Source organism: Pundamilia nyererei, unplaced genomic scaffold (genome assembly GCF_000239375.1).
Source record: "Pundamilia nyererei isolate P.nyererei 1_Seehausen unplaced genomic scaffold, PunNye1.0 scaffold00058, whole genome shotgun sequence".
In the NCBI taxonomy this organism is placed as follows: Eukaryota; Metazoa; Chordata; class Actinopteri; order Cichliformes; family Cichlidae; genus Pundamilia; species Pundamilia nyererei.
Genome location: NW_005187459.1, coordinates 183,002 through 208,307, shown reverse-complemented (window position 1 = coordinate 208,307; position 25,306 = coordinate 183,002). Strand labels below are relative to the sequence as shown.

At 41.3% G+C, this 25,306-nt stretch overlaps 2 protein-coding genes and 1 non-coding gene across 3 annotated transcripts in view; all 3 read right to left on the bottom strand.

Moving 5' to 3' along the window:
• Window positions 1–535: 535 nt before the first annotated feature.
• trnal-cag (transfer RNA leucine (anticodon CAG)) lies at window positions 536–618 on the bottom strand. The gene has a single exon. It is a non-coding gene; the product is annotated as a tRNA-Leu (tRNA).
• Window positions 619–8,445: 7,827 nt separating this feature from the next.
• sox7 (SRY-box transcription factor 7) lies at window positions 8,446–11,597 on the bottom strand. The gene is made up of 2 exons (XM_005734330.1): window positions 11,126–11,597; window positions 8,446–10,174 (listed from the first exon to the last, which is right to left on the bottom strand). The coding sequence occupies exons 1-2, from the start codon at window positions 11,355–11,357 to the stop codon at window positions 9,183–9,185; spliced, it is 1,224 nt and encodes a 407-aa protein (XP_005734387.1). The 5' UTR covers window positions 11,358–11,597; the 3' UTR covers window positions 8,446–9,182.
• A 3,494-nt stretch (window positions 11,598–15,091) lies between these two features.
• The window catches only part of pinx1 (PIN2 (TERF1) interacting telomerase inhibitor 1), a 19,956-nt gene continuing 9,741 nt past the window's right edge, over window positions 15,092–25,306 (bottom strand). The window contains exon 7 of the mRNA XM_005734329.1: window positions 15,092–16,718. Within this exon, the coding sequence (XP_005734386.1) occupies window positions 16,053–16,718 (666 nt within the window). The 3' untranslated portion in view covers window positions 15,092–16,052. The remainder of the gene's footprint in view (window positions 16,719–25,306) is intronic.

The following is a 25,306-nucleotide window of genomic DNA, read 5'->3' as shown; positions in this document are numbered from 1 at the left end:
CCGAGTTACCTCTGCAACCCCATTGTGGCATTAATGTGCGATTGCACAGCCTGTTGAGTAACAATTTTAAAAACCCTCGGTTCACGAAGGGCCTTCCCTTAAACCCTGGATCCTCATCTTAAACCCAGGATTTAAAATTTGTACCAAAGGTTGTGTGAAAACTCACTTCACTATTAAATATGCTGTATTACCGCATATGAACCCAGATACAAGCATAAATAACAGGTTTAGCACGTTGAGCCTGCCTTCTATTGAATGTTGGATTCCATACACAGGAAACGTAATCCCCACTACTTTCTTAATCTAAACTTTGACTGTTTTTAAAAAAAATAAAAAATACATAACACTGTTTTGAGAATAGTTACAAATATGGTTGTTCAGCTTTTCTAATTTAAAGCTATACTGTGATGAAAAACCATGTTACACTGTGCTAAAAGGTTAGTGTGAAAAACTCAGACCACAGAGACTGGGAGGAGAAAATACCCTACCTTGTTTTTAACATTGTAGGGCACGAAGTTTGCGAAAAAAGGAATGATGTCAGAAGTGGGATTCGAACCCACGCCTCCAGGGGAGACTGCGACCTGAACGCAGCGCCTTAGACCGCTCGGCCATCCTGACAACTAGGTGCTGTACACTCGCAGTCTCATATGAATCATAAAAGCAGACTGCCTAATCCCACAACTTTCGGTTATAAATGTTTGAATGTTAACACAAAACGTGTAATATGAATCTAACAATGGCGGGAGCGTTGATGATTTACCTCTCTTGCTTTATAAGATGATTAGGGCAGACGCAGCTACAGGAAACTGACGTCTCCTCTAAAATAACGCTGTTCTTGTGTAAGCAAACCTAAACACAAACCCGTTGTTCTCCCGAACAAGGGAATATAATCTACCATAAACGAATATAAGCTGCAGCATAACCCACAGGATAGACATAAACACACGTAGCCGGGGCTTCGTAGTGCTGGGATGAGCAAATGGCTTAAGCCTGCAGTACCTCACATGTCCGCTAGAGGCTGACGCCGACAAAACTACACTTCGATTGGACGCCTAAACGTCTCTGTAAATTAGCAGGTAGGTCGTTTTTTATTTGGATTTCTTCAATGGGAAGGACAGAAGCTAAGCAGATAGAAGGTTGCTATTTGTTTCAAAAGAAGGGCGATTTATTTTTCACAAGGGGGAGTGTGCTGTGGTCCAACTCGCTGCAATGCAAATAATTAGCATTAAAACTGAAGAGCCACTAAATTGGTAGAGGGGGAAAATGAACTGAGTTTTGTATTCGCTGGCTGTGTTGGATGAATATAATGCAATGACATGACAGTAGCTGGGCAGAAAAGGTAACCGTTATTAATAGCCGCATCATCCATTTAGCTGTTACTCACCGTAATTTGTGCACTCTCGTTGTTTTTAATATTTTTGTCTGCAAAACTATGGTCCAACTAATTTGTAAATTTATTTATTTAAGATTGCCATGGGCTACAATTATTTAGTCCTTTTTATCAAAGCTCCTAACCCTTTGGGAATTCTGCCCCTTCTGAGTGTAAATGGTGTGATATTAAAGTGTGTGCAATGTGCATAAATGAGCTGTGATTCTGCAAAAACTAGATATAAATATTTGCAAACGTTTGTTGCTTTTCTGTGTTGTTAAGGAACTGAGAAACATTTTAAGTGTCCAAGGAGCCTGCTGCCAGTTTGCATGCCAAGCTCGGTAACAGAGTTACTTCTGCATTGGAAAAAACAAAACAAGAAAACTGAACTATAGTGTAAGTTACTGTAAGACTATTAGCCTTAATGGTTTGTGACTTCCAGTCCAGCCTTTGTGTGGGCACTTGTAGCTCATAGTGGGTACGTGACTCTAGCTGCTTAATTTGCTTATCAGAGCTTTCAGCTATCACTGCTCTTTAAGTATTCTGCCATCTGTAATAAACATAGACCCATCCAGCTCATATCCTGTTTTGAACCTGTCAACATGGTACTTTAGCTCAAGTGTCTGAACTCCTGGGACAACTGTGTGACTCATTTCCATGTGTGTCATTTTTGATGTTGAGTCTTTAAGGAAACAGGGCCGAGCATCCAGCAGGAAGGGATTCCTTCAAGCTCAGACATCAACAACATCCCGAATATTAAAGCCATAGAGTAAAGTCAGAGGAATGGGAGCGAGGATGGAAATTATGCCAGACTTACCCTCTGCCAAGGTCAGTCACAAGCAGTCTTACCCAGAAATTTTGAGCGTAAACAGCACACATCAAGGCACGGGAAATGCTGTGTGTCAGAAATGACGTACTTCATCTCTGAATAAGCAGCGATACAGCGATGCTTGTTGTTCCTGTGTACAGGAACTTGCATCATTGATCAGCCACGCGAGACAAAGCTTTCCAGGCCTTGGGCGAAGGAGACTTTAAATATGATTCCAGAGATGTAGATTTGGCACATTTTATGATTTCGATGATAGTAAAGAATATTATAGATGCAACTGACCAGTTTTGGGGGGGTTTTTTGCTACTGAAAATTTTAATCCATTTAATCCAGAATCATCAAGTCCATAGGTTGTGCTGCAGGGTTGCAAACTATTTCTCTTGAATGCAAAATGTATGTGCTTGATAGAGCTTTAGACACATGAAATACACAAGTTTCTTGATTAATTTTAAAGAGTAAGAACACTTTTTTGTGGTAGTGCACTTGCAGTGATTTATACTGTTGAGTATTTATATCCTAATCCAGTGTGGGAATCTGGGAAGTCTGATGGCGATAGTGGAACTTCTTTATAGGATTATCCTGGTAGTTTTAAACATGGCTTTTATTTTTAATATTTTGTGGTGTCTTCCTTTTGTTGGAAAATAAGCCCAGACTTAACAGAATAATTACAAGACCCTCACCAGATACCATATTTTACTCCTTTTCTTTTACTATATTTTCTTTTTTTGCACACATTCATCATTAAAACAGCGCAAAATGCCTTTAAATTTTTTGATTGTTACATTGTAACCACTGCTATGATGTAACTGCATGCTTCTTATGAATGATAAGTGCTGAAACATCAAACCTTAATGGCTGTCCTCGTGTCTCACTAGCTGTCATCAGACAGCCTGCTGGTTTGCTTTGTCTAGCCTCTCCAGTAGCTGTTAAAAGGGGCTCTCTCACATTGCTGAACTTATAACATCACTCATCTAAATCATTACTGCGTCTGCTTTTCAGGATGCATGCTGAGTAAACTCTGTTAGCGCAAGAGAACACAACCAGAGCTACAAATGGAGTATGTGGGCCTCCTAAAATGGAAAAGATGGGGCATGATTTAAGCTCAAAGGCATGCTGCCCTTTCACTTAAAAAGAGCTATGTTCCTATGTTTGGACAGCCCTTTATATTATTGTATATATATTTTTTTTTTACATAACTGTGTATAAAGGGAAAACAGAACCATAAAAATATATGCAACCAATTTCTAGGGTTTCCAAATTAGAAATTAGCCATTTACCTGGATATCACGAGTATCAATTAAGAATAGCTGTCAAAAAATTAAGCATTGCAATCCATATTGTAACTAGCACAATGAAAACATGGATCAGCACAGGTAACGTCGCCCCGTTTTTTCCCACACACGGTTTGAGTTCACACACACAACAGATAAGCATGTTCTATCTCTTAAATGGAACAACCACATTGCAATTAGGAAGCACAATAGGAACATCCTCCTCCACATTTAGGTGAAGAGTTATACCACCCCAGGGAAAATCTGCAGCAGTCAAAAACAAGCCAGATAGCGCTGCAGCATACGTGCTATAGACCAGTGCAAGCCATGCTAGTAGAGAGAGAGGCACCAATGCAGGCCAGGCTGCAAAAATAGGACACGCTCTGCATTTTTGCAAACCTCATGTTAGGAAAAAAAAAATCCATCTGTAGTAGTATACATAAGTTTTCATACCTTTTTATTTCTCTGTGCTGTTTCTGCTTTGAGATGTTAAATAAACATTTTGAAAGCGCTCATAAAAGTTTACTGAAATGCACAGAGGAGAAAAAAACGATTTTTCAGTCCCTTTTTTGTACATTCTGCAGTAGCGCGCAAGCTTTACCGCCTGTGCTGATTTGGTAATCAGGCCGTGCTTATGGGTAAATGGAAATCTAGCCTTCTCCTTCCCCGGGTTGGCAGCCATGTGCTGGCCTCCCTCTGTGCTTTTGCTGGTCGTCTGTATCTGCTTAGAACAGGTGCCGGATCCCGTTCAGCTGCAGCATTCACAGCACAGGTACGGGTGGGAGGCCCTTGGCTGCTCGTTCAGTCCCCCAAGTTTTCCAGGGGTCCCCATCTGTGTCCCCGCACATCCTCTGCCACATGGCACCTGTCCCTCGACGAGTCTGGTCCATTCTTCGTCCGGCGACGTACACGCCTGCCTGCCACCCCACACTCTGCCTGTTGTTGAGCCACAATGAGATGAAGAATAGCTGCACCCATAATCCCTTGCTGTGAGATGTGTGTGTTTGTTTGTGTGTGTGTGTGTTTTCCCTTCTTTTTCCTCCTTTGGCCAGATCCGGGGCCAAGTACGAATTGTAAACAGGTTATTATGCTGCTGTAACACACTCCAACTGGAAATGCACTCCAACAACATTTAGCGTTTGCTGATGTAAATGTGTCTTTATCCGTCACATAGAGTAGTTTAATTTGGTGGAAAGTTCAGTGCGTTTACCGCTGACGATGACGACGACGTTGTAATGGGTTTGCTGTTTTGTGTGCTCGCAAAGCTTTGCGGGAAAATTCCATCAGAATTGCTCGGAACAATAAGTTTGCTCCATTGAGCAGCAAAGGCGAAATCTATTTTAAGGAGAGGTCACTTGTGATCACACAGCATTCAGCAGGAGCAGCTAGATAATTCAAATGCACTATATTTTTACACAGGACGTAGGTTTAAACAGCGTCTTAGTCTCCATGGTATGCCTTAGTCACGTAAAACAAATCAGCCACATCCTCTTGGCCTATAGTTAATGCTAACAACGTCATATAGCGCAAATGTTCATCATCCAAATATGACGATACTGGACGCTCCCTCTCTAGCTACACAATAGACTTTAGTCCAACCAGACAGACAGCCTCCTCAGTTCCTCCAGAGGACACAATATCCAAAGTGATCACTGATCACCTCGGTCCCAGCAGATGGATAATACTTTACACAGCTGCGAAAGCTCTGGGCTCCGTCCACCCACACCAAGCTTTTCTCTGTTACCTTGACAGTTAGTGTTGCATTGGACCAGTGAGTTGTTTGTTTGCCTAGGGAAGTGACATGACGGCAGAGGAGGAAATAGGAAACATAACAGACTACCTGACAGACTCATTCCATGGGCTTGACCTGAGACTGGAGCTGAGCCAGCCAGCAATCAGAGAGAAATAACAAGAGGAGCCTTTTTTGTTTGTTCAGTCTATATCCTTAAAATCATTGAAATTGTAAATTTGTGATCCTGCACATGTGTCAAAAATAAAATTAACCAAATTAAAGGTATTATTAAACTCAGCCGGGGTGGAGAAATCAGCTGTAAGAGAAAAAACTTAACTGCGCATGTGTGCATTAAATCTAAAATTTACATGGTTCACCACCGCTGGTTGACACGTCATTTTGTCTTTCCGTTCTTGATGATTTATTGCAGTTGGGAAAACAGCAATGGCCGTCTTTGGATTTCAGCAGATGGCTCTGACTAAAGGTTTAGAGTGCTGATGAGTCAACTTCGAGCAAGGACAAAAATTGAAGATGACAAACTGAGTGTTTCCCGTAACTTCCCAGAGCCTTAAAATCGCAGAATCCACAAATTTCAGCAAACAATCCAAATTATGTAGCTCCTGTGGGCATTTCACAGGAGTGACGCTGGCATGCTAATCACTTCATTATCAATGCAAAATTCAAACCAATTGGTGTGCAATAGTTTGGCAGTGGAGAGGAGTTTGAGACAAAAAAAAAATGCTATTTATTACCTGGCTGCATGCGTTAGTCAAAAACAGCATGGCTTGGAATGTAATTTTAGCACGGTTATTTGCATATGTGTGGAGTTTGAACTTGCTGGTTTAAACCACTTTCATAAATGGAAGCTATGTATCTCTCAATTTATGAAAATTCAAATAAGCTGAACCTATAAATTAGGGGTGTCAAACATAAGGCCTGGGGCCCAGAATTGGCCCACCAAAGACACCAAACTGGTCCACTGGACAGTTTTGGAAATTTTGAAGGAGGGAATATATTTTAGACTTTATCTGTGTCTGCTTTGATACCTCTTTTATTTCCACTTGTCCTACTCCAAAGTGAAAGTAACAGATAATCAATTAAATGATGGGGAGTTCATGTTTTTTTCACCATTTACTATAGAAATGTATTATTTATGCAGTGGGTTCACAAGAAACCCCCCCCCAAAAAGGGCACATTTTGTCAAATAAAAAACAGTTTTTGTTTTATAACTGCTGGAGAGTAATTTTACACATGTATTTCTTACAAGTTAAGCCCAAAGCAGCACTTCTTTATCATGTGGAAAAAGACAGATGTTTTTCTTGAAATTGTTGTTCTTTTTCTTGAATTAAAATACCTCAATGATTAAACGTTTAGTTAAACTTCTCTGCACTGACAGAAACAGGAGTTTTACTGCTCTGGCTCACTTAAGATCAAAGTTGGCTGTACATGACCTACAATGTAAAATGAGTTTGACATTCCTGTTTTAAATGATAACAGCTAAATAAACTATTGAGAAAAAAATATTAATTAGAAAAATGTATTGTATAATAATAAAAAGCCAGGACTGTGTCTGTAATTTAGGAACACTACTTCATGTATATTTATGTGTGTATATTATTAGGCCCTTTAGCTGTTGCTGAAATCTACTACCACTGAAAAAAACAGCCTCCTTCATTCTGAACAAACTTCTGCTTTGTTCTGTAATTTATGTCAGATGATACTCGGTTGATGCTTGCATTTTTGTCCTTGTCACGGCGTCCTACCCTGAGGTGGTGGATTTGATTGTTGAGACATTGCTGGTCATCTTTACCAAGGGAGTCTGCACTAGCACCCCGAGCCGACCTTGACACTTGTGAGGCTGATGCCCCATCAGCGATTCCCTTCTCACCTTAAATGCCTGGGGCACCACCCGTCCGACAATCAGAATATGGTTGCGTGCATATTGACCCTCCACAGAGTTTTAAACCCTGCAGCTACAGAGGGTAATGATGTAACCTCAGAGAAATGAACACCAATACCAGCTGGCTGCAAAGACGAGTATATGATGAATGTTGTCATTCTGGCGCGTTTTATCACATCTGCCATGAGCTGTGTCAGAAAATACACAATTGTGGTTGACTGTGGGTAACTATAGGGGTCAGAGTTAGTGTGTGTGCTCACTACAACTGTTGTTTCAGGATAACAAGCCTGCTTTAAGCTCATTATTGTGTATGTTTGTGTGATGTGTCTTTATATTTGTGGTCAAGGTACAATAGGCCAGGTTGACAGAGACTTTCCCCGAAAAATAGTGGATAAGTAAAGACGGGTAAGTAAGATGCTAATCAACACGGCACCGTTTCCTCCCGCTGCTGAACAGCGGGTTCCCTTCCCTCACTCTGACTCTTTAATGCAGGGCCCAGCCAGGCCCAAACATCCTGACGGAGAGAGGCTTTTCCCTTATCAGTCAGGAAACACCGCTCCTCCGCCACATCCTCTTTACAAGAAGCACGACTCAACCATTCCCAAAAAATGCAGGAAGACCAGCCAGACTCCAGGATTTGTCAAAAGCCCCCTGAATTCCTTTTATCGAAAAAAGAAAAATTCAAGAGAACAGAGAGGTTGAGAAGGGGAGGAGTGGAGAGTTTGGAGGTGGGGGGGAGGTAAAACAGTAATTTTTTTTACTTATTTTTTCCACAGATTACGAAAGGTCTGCATCAGCAAGATATAACGTGGGGTGAGGGGGTGGGTGTAGAAGGGGGGGGGGGGGTCCAGCGTGCCGAAGAATGGCACCCAGAATAAGACTATAGGAAAACAAAGGATGGTTGAGATGGAGGCGGGCGCCGACGAATGTGCCTGTTTTACACTAATCCTCTGAACCGGGATGAAATGAAAGCGAGAGGAGACGGATGGAGAAAGATGATGTAGGGTGGAAAAAGCCAGCAGGGGAGTGGGTGTGTAGAATGGGCCTCTCACAGCTAGACAGAGCCTGAAATAGAAGAATACATGGTGTGACACTCAATTCAAAGATGGATGTGATCTTTCTCCCCCCGCCTCCCCGATTTGTTCATGGAGACTAGCAGGACTCCTGCTATCCTCAGTTTTTTTTTTTTTTTAGAAATCTAAATGTATTTATTAGGACTTAACTAGCACTGCCTGAACTTACCTTCCCCAGGTCAGATATGAATCTCCTGTTTATAAGAGATGCTCAAAATTGTGCCTTTTAAAAATCTGCAGGCTCATTATCCAAGCAGCAAATGCCTTAATATAAAAATTGACCTTTATTTTTAAATTATTGTCTTTCACAAACCTAAATCAGCATACAGTTACAGTTAGCATTATTATTTTTCATTGTAGAGGTCGATTATATATTATTAAGTACTTGAGAAGAAGTATAAACGCCTTTCTGTCATCATCATATACATCACTTTGTTAAATTGCATAAGAAATGTCCAAACTAAAACCTCATTCAATTACAACTACTGAGGTAAGACTCCCAAACTAATGAGAGCAGGAACATGATACAAACATTCGAATGGAAAGCGCTGATAAGAGCATTACAGTTAGCATTTATGCAAAACATCAAAGGACTTAAATTAGCTTCTAAATAGCATCTGTACATGTCTCGCTGGCAACAGTAACTGGTGACATTTACAAGTGGACAAACAAGTCTTTTGTCTTTCTTTTTTTTCTCCGACTGTTTTACTGGTTTAGAGATTTCATGACAACTGGAGGTGGCATACTGTAAGTGTTTTGTGTCTGCATCCCTGAGGTGTCCATCTCCTTCTCTTCACAGTCCTCCAATTGCTCTTTGTTCTTTCCCTGGCTCCAGACAATCATATTGCTCTGTAATCAGTTCAGTTTTTAATCATGGTTGGATTCATTTGCCCTTAGATGCTAAGGGTTTCTCTTTTATCAGCACCCAAGTGCAACATCGTCCTAAATTTCTTCAACCTTTGTAGTGTCTTTGATCAGTCACGCATTCAATAGGAGTTGTGACCACGCTTACGAGATGCCATAGTTGTTGTAGTAGGCCGCCGTCGCGTCTGCTAGCACGGAAATGAGGCTGGTTTCTGTGGAGCTGCTGGGACACGTAGTGGCAGAAGTGGTGGCGGCAGATGCCACCTGGATGTGTCCTGTAACGGTCATGCCGCTGCCCTGCTCCGGGTGGAAGCCGCTCGCGGTAGAGTTCAGGTACTGGTCAAACTCATTGCGGTCCACTTCACCGAGAAGCTCAGCTTGGCTCAGCTGGTCTAGAGTCTCCAGGTGACCTTGTGTCTCTGGTGGGGGGGACAGCTGACCCAGGTGGCCCTGGTGGACCCCATGGTGAATCTGGGGGAAAGGTGGGGAGCTGTAAAAGGACAGGGGTGGGCCAGGGATCAGTCCACTGCCACCTCCAGTTTGGGACATGTGAGAGATGTGACCTAAGTGTGAGCCCCCACAGTGAATCTGGGTGTGAGTGTAATCAGAGTGGTAAGGGGGCGGGCTGCCCATGTGTGTCTGATTCTGGTGGTGCTCGTCTGGACAGGAGACTGAGGAAGAACAGGAAACAGAGGAGCTACTAGATGTTGAGTAATAAGAGGGGGGTATTTGCTCGTGGTCCACCGCATCTAACGGGGACATCTCAGGAGGGGTGGGCAGGCCGTAAGGGTAGGTGTCGAAGCTGCTGTTGGAGCCAGCCGGGTCTCTGAAGCTTCTGACGCTGGGCAGAGCAGGGCTGGAGCTGGAAAAGCTGGTGACGGCTCCATTAGGGCTGCCCTCGTCTTTGTCGAGGGGGTGGCAGAGGGCTCGTTGATCTGGCAGAGTGCTGTGGTCAGGAGCCAGCCCGCTCAGGAGGAACCCGGGGTCGACTCGCTTGCAGATGCGTTTCAGCTGTTTCTTCCGGCGAGGCCGGTACTTGTAGTTGGGGTAGTCCTGCATGTGCTGCACCCGAAGCCTCTCTGCTTCCTCAACATAGGGCCTCTTCTGAGGGGGAGTGAGGGCCTTCCATGACTTGCCTGAATGCAGAGGAAGAAGAAAAAAAATCTCAATCTGAATATGGTTCAACAAGTTATAAAATGCAATATATATGCACTAGTTTAGCAGTCTTTATTATTATAAAATAAACCAGCATCTTTTAACTTACAAACAATTTATAAATAACTGCAAAAAAAAAATATTTTTAAGTTACAGAATCACATTTCTTTTAATTCACAAGCAAAATATCCAGTTCTGAAAATAAGGCAATTAGAAACGTTGGCAGGCTACGGAAAAATTAAACCTCATTGTTTAGAAATCGCAGTCTAAATTAACGTCTCAGGTTTGTGATTATAAACAAGAAATAAAATCAGTGTTTAATTTCACCGCAACTTTCTGCGTCTTTTGTAGCTCTGAATTACATTTAAGAAACTTACCAACACGCATTAAATGTCCGCTTTCAAGCCGAACGTCAGTTTTTAAAGATAAATACAAAAATAGACACATGTGGGCCTCACAGATTATTTCCGATTTCCGCAAGTGCCAGATTTAAAGTTTAACCTTTACCAATAATCTAAGAAGCAGAATAAAACGCTAATTTTTCTCCGCTTCTGTCTTCTGCCTCTTAACGAATTTACTGCAAACTAAACTAAGCTAAATACACGCGGATTCTGGCGATGCGCTTTTGAAGGCAGCTCTAACTGCGGCGCAGTTTCATTTACTTTAAGAAAGACAATGGGCAATTTATTCCAATTAAATTTTTAAAAAGTTTTAACACGTTTTTTTTTATGTCATTTTAAATAAAGCAGCTCATTTGGCACTGCCGGATACGTGTATTAAAACGTGTTTTACTACAACCGAGGCCTAAGAGAGGAAAAGTAAGTAGAAGTGAAGTGTGTAATAAATAGCTTAAAATGATCATTATAATGATGATGATGATGACAATAATAATAATAACAATACTCGTAACTTTAAATAACTTTTTTCCTCACCCAACATTTTGCTGAGCTCGGCATTGTGCAGGTCAGGATTTTGAATCGCCAGCCGTTTGCGCTCATCTTTGGCCCAAACCATGAACGCGTTCATGGGTCGTCTGATCCGCGGCTCCGGCGCCTTTTCCCCGGCATTCCTGTGAGGACCATGCCCGTCGGCTCCGTCTCCGTCTCCCGGAGGACACTCGAAGGACTCCGGCCACGACGAGTACGCGCTGATGAGAGCAGCCATCTGCGCGCTCTCCTCTGCAAACTTGCGATGCGCGTCTCTCAGAGAAGTTGTGTTCTCACTGTCGGCTAATTAAGCGACCGAGAAACTACACAGACATGCTTAAGTAATAATAATAATGAGAATAATAGTACAATTAAAACTCCACGGCTGCTTGACTCACTCACTGGATCGCTACGGATTTGGGAGAAAGCACAGATGTGCTCAGGCAGCGGCTCCTCTTCTGAGTTATGGTTCAGTCTTTCCTGGTGGATGGGAGGAAGCGCTTTATATTTGACTAGCAGGTTCCAAGAAAAAAACCCGCAGGACTCTCGGCTCCTCCTTGATTGTAAGTTGCGCCCCGTGGAAGGGAAGAGAGAGAGAGAGCGCAACATTTCAACACTACCAACTCTTTAAACTCGCCTCTCTACAAAACAGCACTTTCTTCCTCTGACAGATATCCCATTTAAGAGATAGGTCAACTCATAAAAGTAATTCATGATTCTTTCGAGATATTGATCACCGTTTGATCATCATCAGCTGGATTTTCACACAGGAAAATAAATACTTTGCAAACCTCATTGTTGTTTCCTGTTACAGGTGCATTAATGCTCACGTGTAATGATGAAAAAGAGTGTTTTGCAATTTTAGAGTTTTTACGAGTTGACAAGGAAACCTTCATAGAAAACACACCTAACCTGCTTTTGCAGTCTACGCAAGGCTTTACTCACCAGACTAAACTGGTTAACTGGCGTTTCCAGATTTCTACTGAACTCCAAGAGCAAGCAGCGTGACAAGTAAAACGAACACATACCTTTTAAAACTGAGGGAGGACGAAAACAAAACAATTTTATTTAAATTACTGTACCTTGAAAAGTACTTTGGTCATGTTTTTGTAGTCCTTAATAGTTTTGAGTGATTTTTTCACAATTAATCTTCTCATGCTCCCACAAAGAATCGTGATGAGTCTTTTTCTGAAGTTGGGGCTGTAGATTAATTTCTGGAACCTGTAAAGAGACCACGTCTCACACACACACACACACACACACACACGCACACTACAAACAAATCAGTTTCCTACTGTGGCAAGAAGCGGCTGCATATCAAATCCTGGAGTTCCTGTTGACAGGATACTCTTGGGCTGCAGCCATGGAGCAGCTCCCACTCTCTCACAAACACACTTGTCAAGTCCAGACGCTGATCACAGGTCAGATAGCGTCTTGATCTATATCACGCATGCAGACTACACACTGGAGGAACACTTCTTTTTTCCTTGCAGGCTGAGTTCACAGGCATCAATGTTAAGTTGCAATATGCATCTTTCGGTTGGGTGGCTGTGCCTGCTCCTTACACATCAAACTGAAGTGTCAGCTTTGTGTGAAACTTGCAGTGCACAGGAACAGGATACGGCACCTGAAGCCACAGATTGTGTGTGGAGCAGGCACATCGGTGATATATAGCGCCACACTTCCTCTTGCCTGTCTGACAGGGGTCACACATTGATGTGTAGTCAAAGTGCCAGTGAAAGTCAGCATGGAAGGAAAGTGAACGTGCGAGATCAAGAGCTAAACATCACATTTGCAATTTGGAATTAAAACACATGAGCGCTCAAAGTTGAGGGATACTGAAATGACTAATAGTTCCTGGTATTAACCGCTGTGTGGGTGAGAGCTGTATCAGCCTGCTGTTCACCCTCTAGAAGACATGTGGCTACTGAAGACCTGGCGGGGTCTGCCTCCATACCAGACGACTGCATGTTTTTAAATCGAGCCTATATCCAAACCTATTTATTAATAGACTATTGTGTTATTATAAAAGTAAAAGCTTTGTCACCTGTCATGCATGGCTTACTGCTACACTTCCCAAGATCATCCTTTTACTTTCAAAATAAGTGAGGAAACGGAGGTAAGTGGACAATTGCATGGCATATTCTGTTAATGTTAAATAGTTTGTTTTTAATGAACACCCCCGTGCCCTTGCTGAAATTTAGGAGGAATAAAAATCTACATTTCTAAAACCATTTACTCTTTGATAGTTTTATTTTGTATCTATCCACAAACTTATTGTGGTTTCTGTGTGTGGTAACTAACTGAATTGCATAATCCACAGCTATTGATTGCAGAGGAAAAGATAACCGAGACATCTTTTCGTCACAGGATGACCAATCACCATCTTCACTTTCAGAAGTTTCCGTAAAACCTAAAATAGAGACGAGGAATACTACAGTGTTTTCATGTGCAAGACTGGACGTCTTAGTTTCCCTTTTCCTCCTTTGACTCATACCAGACGACTGCTGAACAAGACAGACTAGTTGTTAAGCTGTCATATTCGGAAGATTTCATAACATTGTGCGTCACATTTGAAGTGGAAAAGGTGAATCTTCCAGAAACCACCTGTGTTTGAATATACGTGTGTGAATTTCTTTTTACTTTTTGAAATCTCTACAACCAAGCAGATTTTTTACCTCATCTCTTTCTTAATGTTTTTTTTTAAGTGCTCTTACAGTGTGCCGTGCAAAAATCTTGACCCATCTGGCGTTTTAATCCCACATTGCTTCAATAATGTTGAGCCCTGGGGAGGCCAATCCATGAATGATAGGGTTCCACTGTGTGTTTTCTATCCAGTTATGCTTTTACTGCATTGGCAGTGGGTTTGCGATCATTGTCGTGCTGAAAAAATGAAGCTGTTGCCTCTAATACAGTGGTGTCCAAACCAGGCCTCAAGGGCCAGTGTCCTGCAGGTTTGAGACATGTCCTTGATCCATTACAGCTGATTTAAATGGCTAAATTACCTCCTCAACATTTCTTGAAGTTCTCCAGAAGCCTAGTAATTAACTAATCATTTGATTCAGGTGTGCAGAACTAGGGTGAGCTCTAAAACCTGCAGGACACCAGCCCTCGAAGCCTGGAGCTGGCCAAGCCTGCTCTAATAGGTTTTACACTCACTCTCTCCTGACCTCCTCCATAGATTAGTTGATTTTGATGACCAAAATTTTCTAATTTGGATTCATCATTCCCTAAGTTGCAGTTGATCTTCAGTCCAGTTCTTGGGTTTACTTCAGCCGCTTCCAGTAAAACCATTTCAACTTCAGTGTGGATCAAATGAAAGGCCAGACGCATCTTTCAGGTCTTTACTGTTTATCTTTTTTTTTAAAGACTTCTTGTCCAGTTTTCTCACATGTTGAAGGACAGACTGCACACCATGCTCAGATACGTCAGGTTTTCAGGGAATCACCTTGTTGGTACAAAACTATTACTTTTTGCTTGTCAAACAATGTCATCTTTGTCATTTTTCATTAGATTCCACTAAAGAAATGGGAACAAAGTATGTTCTTACTGCAAGCTGTCGGTAATAATCAAATTCAAAATTGGTTCTTTATCAAGTTATATCTAATGTGTAGAAGCTCTGGTTCATCATGCAAGTTTTTTTTATGGCTGAGTGATTCATAGGTCAGTAATAAGTGGTTAATAAATGGCCAGGGGAGGGGGTGGATTTACGTACACATTATACATACACTAACAAATACAATCCTCTGAAAATGGTCAGGTACAAGTATTGGACTGAAACAAAGTGGAAGAGCAGCCAAAGAAAAGCTTTGCCTGGAGGACTATTGCTCAAGAGCACTTAAAAAAAGTAAGAAAAGAGTTTAACTCATTGGAAGCAAAACAAAGAAATCAGAGGTGTCTCAATACTTTTGCACAACATTTCTCTTGACCTATGGAGGAAAAAAAAAAAAAAAGGACACATTCAAAGGGTGATGGACATTTGGATTTATTAAAAAAAAAAACTTCTGTAGAACTCAAAATAGTCAAGAATTCTTTCATATATCTGCCAAAGCATTATCAAAGTACATCAGTCATGTGACATCAAAGAGAAAACATGTTTCCGTTTCATTTTGTAAAGCTGACAGAAGCTGTCTGAGTCACTTTAATAAAATAAAGGGGCATCAAAAGTAGTGGGAAAAAAATAAACCACTGTGAAAAGGGGCAAATAGTAGTGCATTTACATATAAGATGGTAATATACAAAATTATATTTTCCAAAAAATGCATTTTAAGATTGGCCACGTTTCCTATGATACTCATTTTAATTCATTGGGCAAGAGAATTCATAGAATGAAGCACGTGTATCATCTAAATATTATTTTTATTTTAAAAAGGGATTAGACGACAGCCATGTCAACTTTTCTCTATATTAAATACATTTTTAAACATAGCTGTATGTCTATCCCACTTTAATATCTGAGCAGTAAATATGAGGCTAACTTTGCTAAAGATTGGAAACAGGAAAATGGCTAGTCCAGGTGTACCCTTCTGACTTGAACACTGGTGGTAAAACATGTTGGGGGTTTTATGGGAAGCTCCAGACCTTTTTCCTAGTTTGTATTTCCTGTTGAGCCATGATAGTGGTGTTTTTATTCTCATCTCACTGTCAGCAAGATGTCCATACTATCTCCTCCTACAGCGGTGTGTTCCAGAGGCCACCAGTGCAAGGTTGAGGCTTTTTATAGGCTGCTTCAAGGTTTTTTCCAGTGACAAACACTCCCTATCAGTTTTTTCTACAGTCACTATCTAAAGAATAATAATAAGAAGAAGAAAAAAACAGCATCAATGGATGCTTTAACAGATTATTATGGTGTGTATATACAAGGCATTTAATTTCATAATACAAGTACCCTCTTAGGAGTCAGGAGAATAGTGCAGTACTGAGTCACCCTGCCCTAATGTAAACCCTGCTCTTGATGCTTCCTTTTCTTTTTCTTTTTGGATTTCTTTTCCACCAGCTCTTCCTTCCCGTCTTCTGTTGCTACACTGTCCACCTCATCTCTGCGCTTCTTCTTCGTTTTCTGCACTGTATTTAAATCTAGCGTTTCATCCTCTGCGGGCTCGTGTCCATTTAGTAGCTCACTTTGCTCACTGTGTTTTTTAAGCTTTTTCTTCTTGGTTTGTAATTCTTCACACTCAGTGCTACAGGTGGAGCTACAGTTTTCATTTACTGCTTCTTCACTTTCTGCCATTTTTCTCTTTTTCTTTTTTTTCTTTGAACGTTCTTTCTCTTGATCCTCTTTGTCCTCTACTGCAGCGGGTGTGCTACACTGCTCTTCTGCAGCCTTTTTCTTCTTCTTCTTTTTCTTCTTTTTGGGCTCTTCTGTATCATCATTGCTGTTGTGGTTGAGACCGACTTCCTCAGATGCATTTGATGTCTCAGGAGTATCTGCATTCTGGGCCCCACGAGCTTTTTTCAGCTGAGCCATACGCTGTGCAAAGTACTCCTGCATAGTGAGAGTACTCGTGACAGTGTTAGTGATGGCTTCTGGGTCCTGGTCAGAAGGATCAGGATTCACGCCGTCCTCCGCCTCACCCTGCGAGTCACTGCTGTTGCTCTCCTAAACCACAAAGACACGAGTAAGAAGGCAGAGTCAGGCTTTGATGCATCACTTTGAGAATCTACACAGATAAAGACAACAACCAATGGTAGAGAAAGGGGGGGGGCTTAAGTGGTCGTCAATCAACATGTAAAAATTACCACGGCAGACTTCAGTGAGTGAAAATAAAGAGCACACAACAGGATGCTAATTTAACAATAGGTGTTAAAGCCTTAAAATAAGCACTGAACCACATTTATCACCCAGTCATTAATAATCTTCATAAATCCATCAATCCAGCTGTGGGTGTTTGTCACAGTTAGCTTCTTAAACAGTCACCCATCAGTGATGGTTCACAATAAAGAATTTCAGGTACTTCCATTATTTTCTAGTATGTTTCTAAATTCAACAGTCCAAAAATCATCTTCCATTTTGTAATTGTTGCATAATTTCACTCCTAACATTGATGCTTTGCTCATACCGAGGCTGCGAGCTCGTGGCTGGCTCTGCGGAGCTTTAGCCACTTTCTCTTTGTTCGTTTCTTTAAAATGTCACTGATCAGCTAGCTGAGGGTGATTTAAGTGTCTGTTTAGGTTTATTGTTACTAATGTTTTCCTGGTGGTCTCCAGTGGTCTACTTTGACAAACTTTGTCTTTTCACTCACAATGTAACACTTCCACGCTAACAAAATGTTTGTGTGTTGCACAAATGTGTACAAAGCTCTTTGTCAGCATCATGCGTGTTGCACACTTATTAATGCACAGAATAACTCATGCTTTGCGTTATTATTATTAACCTTTGTTTTACAAGTCAAGACTTTAAAAATTCTAGACCTTATACCCAATTAGGCCAACAATGCCAGCATATGATAAATCTTTTTTTAAATCGCTGTATTGTGGTGTTGGAAAAACTGTCGATAAGAAGACTAAGTGAATGTAGATTTTTTGCGTTTACTAAATGTCACAGTGGTATTTCAAAAAGATTCAAACAACTTCAGCTGACTCATTGGCGATGTAGTGCACCTGTATGTGCCTGCCACTAAGATGCATCATTAGTTTAATTCTGAAATTAAGTGAGAGGTGCTCGCATCAGTCATCGTCCCCACGTTGATCGGAAAGGTTAAAAAGTGGGACAGTTAAGACTCATTCTGCCGACCTTTAGGCTCCACATTAAAAGGGGACAACTTTACAACTGTGAGGAACAACTACACTCCAGATTTTAACTCCACAGCATGAACAATTTGTCACCTCACCCCTGTGAGCCATTTGTCTTCATTTTCCTAATGGCCTACTCAATGCATAATGATTTGTTCAGAAGAATACAGAAGCTCCTCTTGAGGATCACACCAAACAATATAGCCTTTCCATATTACCTCGGAGATGGTGAATTATTAGATGGCATTTTTCAAACCCTACAGATTAGAGATAAATTGAAAACACTGTTGTGTCGAGTCACCTCGTGGTTTTGGCCTTTAAGCTTTTACATTATGATTACACTACTCTGACCCTCGGCAGTGATTCAGGCAGATATGCTAACTAATGTTCGGGTAAAACAATGCATGTATGTTCTGGGACTTAAAAAGGCCTTTAATGTAGAGTGAAGTTACTAGATGTGGCTTTGGTCTTGTGTAGGGATGATGTGCTGTATGTTACTGCATGTAAAAGTGTTTTTTTCCCCCCTTTCTTTAAACCAGTCACCAAGGACTTCAGTGAGCCCCTAAAAGCAATTAGTCTTAGCCAACTAAAAGGCTTTTCATAGTCAATATAGTTTCATCAAGGGAAACGCTATTGTCTTTGTGGTCTGATACACCGATTCATGTGGTAAAAAATGTCTGAAGAGCAAGAAAGGCTGCAACTTATGAACAAGATTTTTATCAGAACGAGAATGTTTTGCTGTGAGGATATCAGAGTGTTACATAACACAATCGCATCTACAAAACAACGAAATCAGATGATATGAAAAAACGTGACCGAGGCTAAATGACAACGCACGTGTTCAAATGGACAAAGTTTTCCACCCTGACTACAAAGAACTTCTAACAAGGGGAATGAGGCCCTTCAGGTGAGGTGCCATTATACAAAACTTTTCAACTTCCCTGAGAAAATCTATACTCCCCGTTACTGCACAATGGCATCCTCTCTGCTTGGGAGAGTGGAGATGGAGCTTTGAGCTGACATCGCCAAACAACATGTAACTGGGATTTGGGAAGATGGCTGGGGGCCACTTTAGAACTGCCTGTGAAATTACTCTCAGGAGGGAGAGGGAGGGTGAAAGAGCTGGGAAGAATGAGGGGAGAGTGACTGAGCGAAGAACATCTTCATCATCAGGGAAAGGTGGCTTGAGCTTGGTATGTGGTTCATCCTCACTGCCTGGGGATCTCCATTAGACGCTCATCTGACAGGAGCAGAAGTGCTGTGCTGAGCACAGGCTGGACACACATACAGTATGGGGATAAACCTACAGCTCCAGTCAGCATTACTAGCAGCCCTGGAGATTTTTCTTAGCGTGGAGTGTTGAGGGCAACATGTTACTAAGAAACTACTCTGCAGTAATGTTTGGGATCTTGTTTCCCCATATCCAGGTGTGTCTTCTATTCGTTAGTAATTTCTTCTGCTTTACGGCATATGGTACAGACCCAAAACTACAAAAAAGCTGCTTCTTCTTTAAAAAAAAAGAAAAAGGAAAAAAAAAATTAGGATTTCACAGTACACTGTAAACCTTGTTGTTGCAATAAGATTAATGGTATACTAGCAGCAAGAATGGTGGCTGCTTCGTGAGTTATTATGGTAAAGCTTCCCATATTTAGTGGCAGAAGTTGACAAAATTCCAGCGACGATGACGGAACTTGAAAAGAAATCCTTGCGAAAAAGAACATAAAAAAGCGCAATATAGACAATTTTTAAAAAAAACAAAAACTTAATCTTTTAAAGGCATCTTTTCCTTCATTTACACAGATATAAAAGCTGTATTATAAGGTACCAAGTATCACATAATCACTGTATTGTGGGAGTTTTTGTCACATAGCATTGTGAGCTACTCCATGATTCTCCTTTTTATATCATTTTATCTGTCTCTACATTTTAAAATACTGTCATTAAAAAAAAACAAAAACCCTAAAATGTTTATTTTTAAATGAGAATACACTGAATGCTTACGGCCAATTATTCCACTGGTATAGAAGGGAGGAAAATAGGACGCATCATGTAACTTAACAATTTGATTTAATTTTACTGGCCACAACACCTGCAATAGTGAAAATTGAGAGCATATAACTTTTTCACTAAGGCTACAAGTTATAAATGTGTATGCATAAAATGATTTATTAAAATCATCCAAAAGAGAATGTCATTTCTTTTTGATATTTTTCCTTTTGACAGTGGTTAGTTTAGATTCACCAATAAACACGAATAATGTTTTTTACTTAGCATATACATACTAAGCTATCCTTTGCATAAGGATGTACCAAATGTACAAATTTATAATTGCTGGGACTAGAAGAATGACTTAAATAAATAAACAAATAAATAAGCCTGTGCTGTAGAACACACCTATATCAAGCCATGTCTACTCCTTCTCCTCCTCTTCTCCCAGATGCAGAACCCCAGGAAAAGGATGCACTCAATGCACTGTGTGCAGTTCTGAGATAAGGCTCCTTCAGCAGAGGAGCGGCCTGGCTGGCTATCGGGCCCTTCCTGCTCCGCTCTCTCCTCTGGCGGGGGCTGGGCAGGGAACACAGGGAGGGTCCACAGAGGGTCCCAGAGAAAAGGAGAGGGTGGGAAGACATTCAACAGGCCGTCTCCTTCAAGACACTCCAGTTCTATCTCTTCTTGGTAATGTAGTCACTGGAAAGCCGATGGTAAGACATGTGGCAGAGGTGCCAGGATACCGAGGCCAACACATTCAGTGGGAGAGTCAATCAAGCCAGCAGAGAGATGCTGGAAAGGGTTCACCAGAGTGCATGCAAAACTTTTCTCCCCAGCAAAATGTAGCAAAAAGAAACAGAACGATGTTCAGTTCATTTATTACTAATTTGCTCTAACGGCTTTGCAGAGCAAGCTGGGTTACTTTATGTCTGCCTACTTCTAAAGAGAAACCAAAAGTTCCAGGACAACAGCTCAAGTAACATCTTAAATTAAGGATTTTTGCCAAGTGCAAGATATGTTAGGTAGTAAGTGATCGATTGGTTGTAATAGTCACCTTGTTGAATGTAGGGAAAATGTTCAGGTGTAAAAATCTGATCAAACTTTAAAATGAGCCAGATTTTACAGGCAGTCAACCAGATCAAAGGATCTCAGTAACTATAGGACTTGAGGGTGCTAGCAGTCAGGAGTAGAGTAAAGGTCATTACACAGAGAGTGTGTTGCAAAAAAAATCAACATGAAATTCAGAATTTTCTGGATCTAAACTTGCCATGTAATGTGTACACACAAACGCGGTGCATTTTTGTGGAAAAAAGAGAAATACTGCAAATCCATCTACTCAAATTCAAACACAGGTCTAGTAAATATATGTAATAACAGAACCACAGTTTCTTTAAAAAAATAAAAATAAAAATAAAGTTTAGAAAATGCATATACCAACATGCACGTTAAACCTGGGGGAAGTTACAAAGTTTACCTGTATTTGATTTCTAAAAGTCATTAAAAACCAGGTGAATGTGAATAGTTTTGCAGACACAACACGCCTTCCAACTCATGTTAATTAGGATTTGACAATGCTCCAGTTGCTCATTTATTTTCCTAAAAAATAAATAAATAATAATAAAAAAAAACTGCCTGTTTGCATTACTTGCTTTTTTTTTTCTTCAATAAATTTCTAGCCAATATTGGTCGGGTCTGTAATTGCACGAGTGTGCCCTCATTGTTCTGCCACAATAATAAATTTGGTGATACTCAAGGTCTATGGATCAGGCCCTGATTAGCCAGCTGTCTCTCCCTGATGAACACGCAAGTCCAGCAGCCCCATCCTTCATGAGCCTGATGTGGGCGGACACGGGAAAAGGGGAAAAAAATAGATTGATACTTTATTTCCTGGGAAATAGGTAAATGTTTCAGTTGGCCACTTTAAGTACTGATGCTGCCTTCAGTGTCATTCTTTCATGAATCCTTGTTCTGTATAAATGTGGCCTACACAAAGTAAATTTTAAAACAAAACAAAAAGTAAATAAAATGATGAAGTGTACACATATCAAATGCCACACACGGTATGAAGCTTCCACAAAGCAATACTTTGCTTAACGCATAGCCTCAGTGTGCAGTTGAGGCAAAACGCATTAAAATGGGTTTGAAAAATTACACTTTGTGCCTGGTGCGAGAACGTTTATCATAAGTAACAAATGAAGACAACATTATGCATGCAGCATGACTGCCCTGTGCTTGTTTAACATTGCAAACGCTTGCTGACAATGCCCCCATCACGAACATTGGGGTACTCCCCCCCCCCTTCCCATTCCCAGGCGGGGGAGAGAACAGACCGTGATTATTTTTCCCAGCTGTGATTTATTAGATTAAAGAGTCAGTGATTAAACGGTAGTCTGCGGCTGTAAACAGCCGAGAGAGCTGGAAATCTTTGGGCGGTTAGCTTTACCAGGCGGTAATTACCCTGCTCTCATGTATTCTAGCTTGGGCTGTAACTAAGAGACAGACACCCTCTTTTCTTTTCCTTTTTTTTTTGTGTCCCACGCTAATCTGCAAGTGTCAGCGAGCTGGCATGAGAGCAATCCACACAACTGCCAGGGAGGTAAAGTGGCAAATGCGATGTGTGTGTGTCTTTTAGGGAGTTTTGGGGGGGGGGATTTGGCGGGCCTTGATATTTTCGGCGGTCGTGTAAAAGGGCCTGTCAACAAAAATGCTCAAGAAAGGCAATGCTTTGCTCGAAGCAATTAGATGTTATCTGAGAATGTATTAGAGCTCTCCAGCTTCACAATGAGCCCTGCAGCCTGCGCGAATGCACCGCCCTGTTTAAAACTGCGGCAAACACACTGCGACAATGCACGTTTACACCGGCATCCCCTTTCAACATTTGAGTTCTGCATATTAATGGAAAAGTGAGCCAAAAAAACCAAAAAAAAAACAAAACCTTGACTTTTGGGGTTGTATTTCTATTTACAATGTCATTTTTACAATACAATGGCCTATACATAGTCTCTTTAAATTACATGATATGAAAGATAACTTCTCAGTTTGCTTACATGCCGTAAGTACAGCTGGTACTCTGGCTTTTTCTATGACCAAGCATCCACATTTCCTGGTCATTTTTAACTCACTTTACTCTCCACTGGCCTCAGTACCAAGCTGTAAAGCATAATAGATTTATATTTAAAAATAAAATAAAAAAAAGGTCCTGAAAAGAAATCCTGCTTCTGCGCCATCAGCAAAGTTTCGTCCGACCCCCCTGGCACTTCGGCATCGCATCTTCCAAATGCTCAAGAGCCACCCGTGTCACCCCTGCCCCATATTCCTTAACACAGCAGTATCGGGGGAGCCCCTGCTGAAGCGCGATCCTTCATGTGGACAACGCGTGGGCAGGAAACACTTGCAACAGGTGCCGCCCGATGACGCTCGATCCTCGGCCCTTTGTGCCGGAGCACGAGTGGGAGTGGGAGAGGCCGCAGGGGTCGCGCTGACCCAAGAACAGGGCGCACCATGCCTACTGTCTGACTGGAGAGTCAGACGTCAAAACAAGGATCGCACTAAATTATTCGCCACCATTTTTTTTCCCTGACACTTTTAGGGAGTACAGAACTAATGAATGGATTGATGTTGGAACAACTGTCATGTCTGTAGTGGTCATAACGGTTAATATAAAACCGTAATCTTTAGATGTTTCTTTTTTCTTATGACTACCAGCCAAGCTTTTAGTTTTCAAACTGGTAAATTGAAAACTCAAGCACCAAACTTTTCCATCATGCTGCGCGTCTTAACTTTAGTATATGAAAGATTAAAATACTAAAAAAATAATAATGATAATAAATCTCATTCCCTTTAATTTTAAACTAGTAGTAGTTTTAAAAATGCATCAAATCATAACTATTATTATTATTGTTATTACTACTACTACTACTACTACTACCGCCACCACCCACTCCCTTAAAAAGAGAAAGGAAGAAGGAAATGTAGGTGGAAAAATAAAACTATGGCTTGTTTCCACCTTTCAACTGAGCTGGCGGCTTTAAAAAATGACTAACTTTTGTTGATGTATGAATCGGCGGGGAGTCTATTTATCAGCAGGCCCTCTGCGGTCGCCCGCTTGGGTCCCTCAAGTCACAAGCCGCGTCGCTCCCCTTTGACTGATTAATTAGCCAATCAGAGGACATTTTTCACTGGGCGGCAGAATGGTTTATTTCAGCTAATGCCGGGGTTTCGAGTTGAGGCCCGTTGGAGCCTCGTTGGCTCTTTCGGCCTGCCTGAGTGGCTGGGCAGAGGGGCAAGGGAGATAAATCAAGCTGGGCTGGCCCTCCATGTGGCTCCCCTAACTAAACCCCCAGAGGAGGGCACAGAGAGCAGGGGTGGTGGAGAAGGAGGGGGGAGGAAGGAGAGCGGGACGCAAGACGGCCAGGGGCACTGCTTGCCTGCCGATAAGAACGGGGAGCAGGGCGCTGCCAAAGTGCCTTCATTTAAAAGTGGCCGGGGCTTTTTTGATATCTCGGCAGAGAGCGCCTGTCATTTGTCATGCAGTGAGTAATTGTACCGAGGGGCACAAGGAGGAGGCAGGAGATGGAGGCGGGTTGCTAGCGTGGGATGGGTGATGGATAACCGAGAGGTAAGTAGATAGACAGGTGCTACGCCGCAACCCTCACAGTAAGGCAGAGTAAATAAGGTTGTTTTTTTTTTTTAAGCACATATTTTCATGTGGCTACATAAAAACTGGTTATGGATGACATGGGAGATTCTCTAAGAACACAATCTTGGGAAATACTCTTGCACGAGTAAAATTAAATTACAATCATGCTCAACTACATGTTTGTACATGCAATTAAAAGAAAAAAAAAATCAAACAGTGCTTCTAATCCCTGCTCTATCATACACTGTAAGAAAGGAGGGAGGAATGTGCATTTCACTACGATATCCCATCTGTCAGCATACTTAATCACAGATAATCACTTGTCAGTTAATTAAAGTTGACACAAAAATGCTTGTTTAATCACGGTCTGATCAAATATCTGCTGAACTATGCCAGGAAACAGGGTCAGTATGAGTTTCCTTTAAGCTTTCATGTGCATTTCTCTTTTTTTTTTTAAATATCAAAAATAACAGTAAAAAAATTGCAAAACAAAAAAAAAAAAAAAAAAAAAACATGCAGATTTTTCATTATGTACAGCTTTAAAATAAATACATTCTTAACCTGGAAGATAAATTTTTACCTTAAACAGAGCTCTACCCTCTGAACAAGATATTTACATTTAATATTAACACTAAAGGAATAGAGCTACTGCTCCCTGTAAATAACCAATTAAAATATTCTCATATACTGTTTCCAATACATTCTCATCTTTGATGAACAGAGGCATCTGGGACAGCTGAATGTGTACACACTGTGTGTGTGTGTGTGTGTGTGTGTGTGTGTGTGTGTGTGTGTGTGTGTGTGTGTGTGTGTGTGTGTGTGTGTGT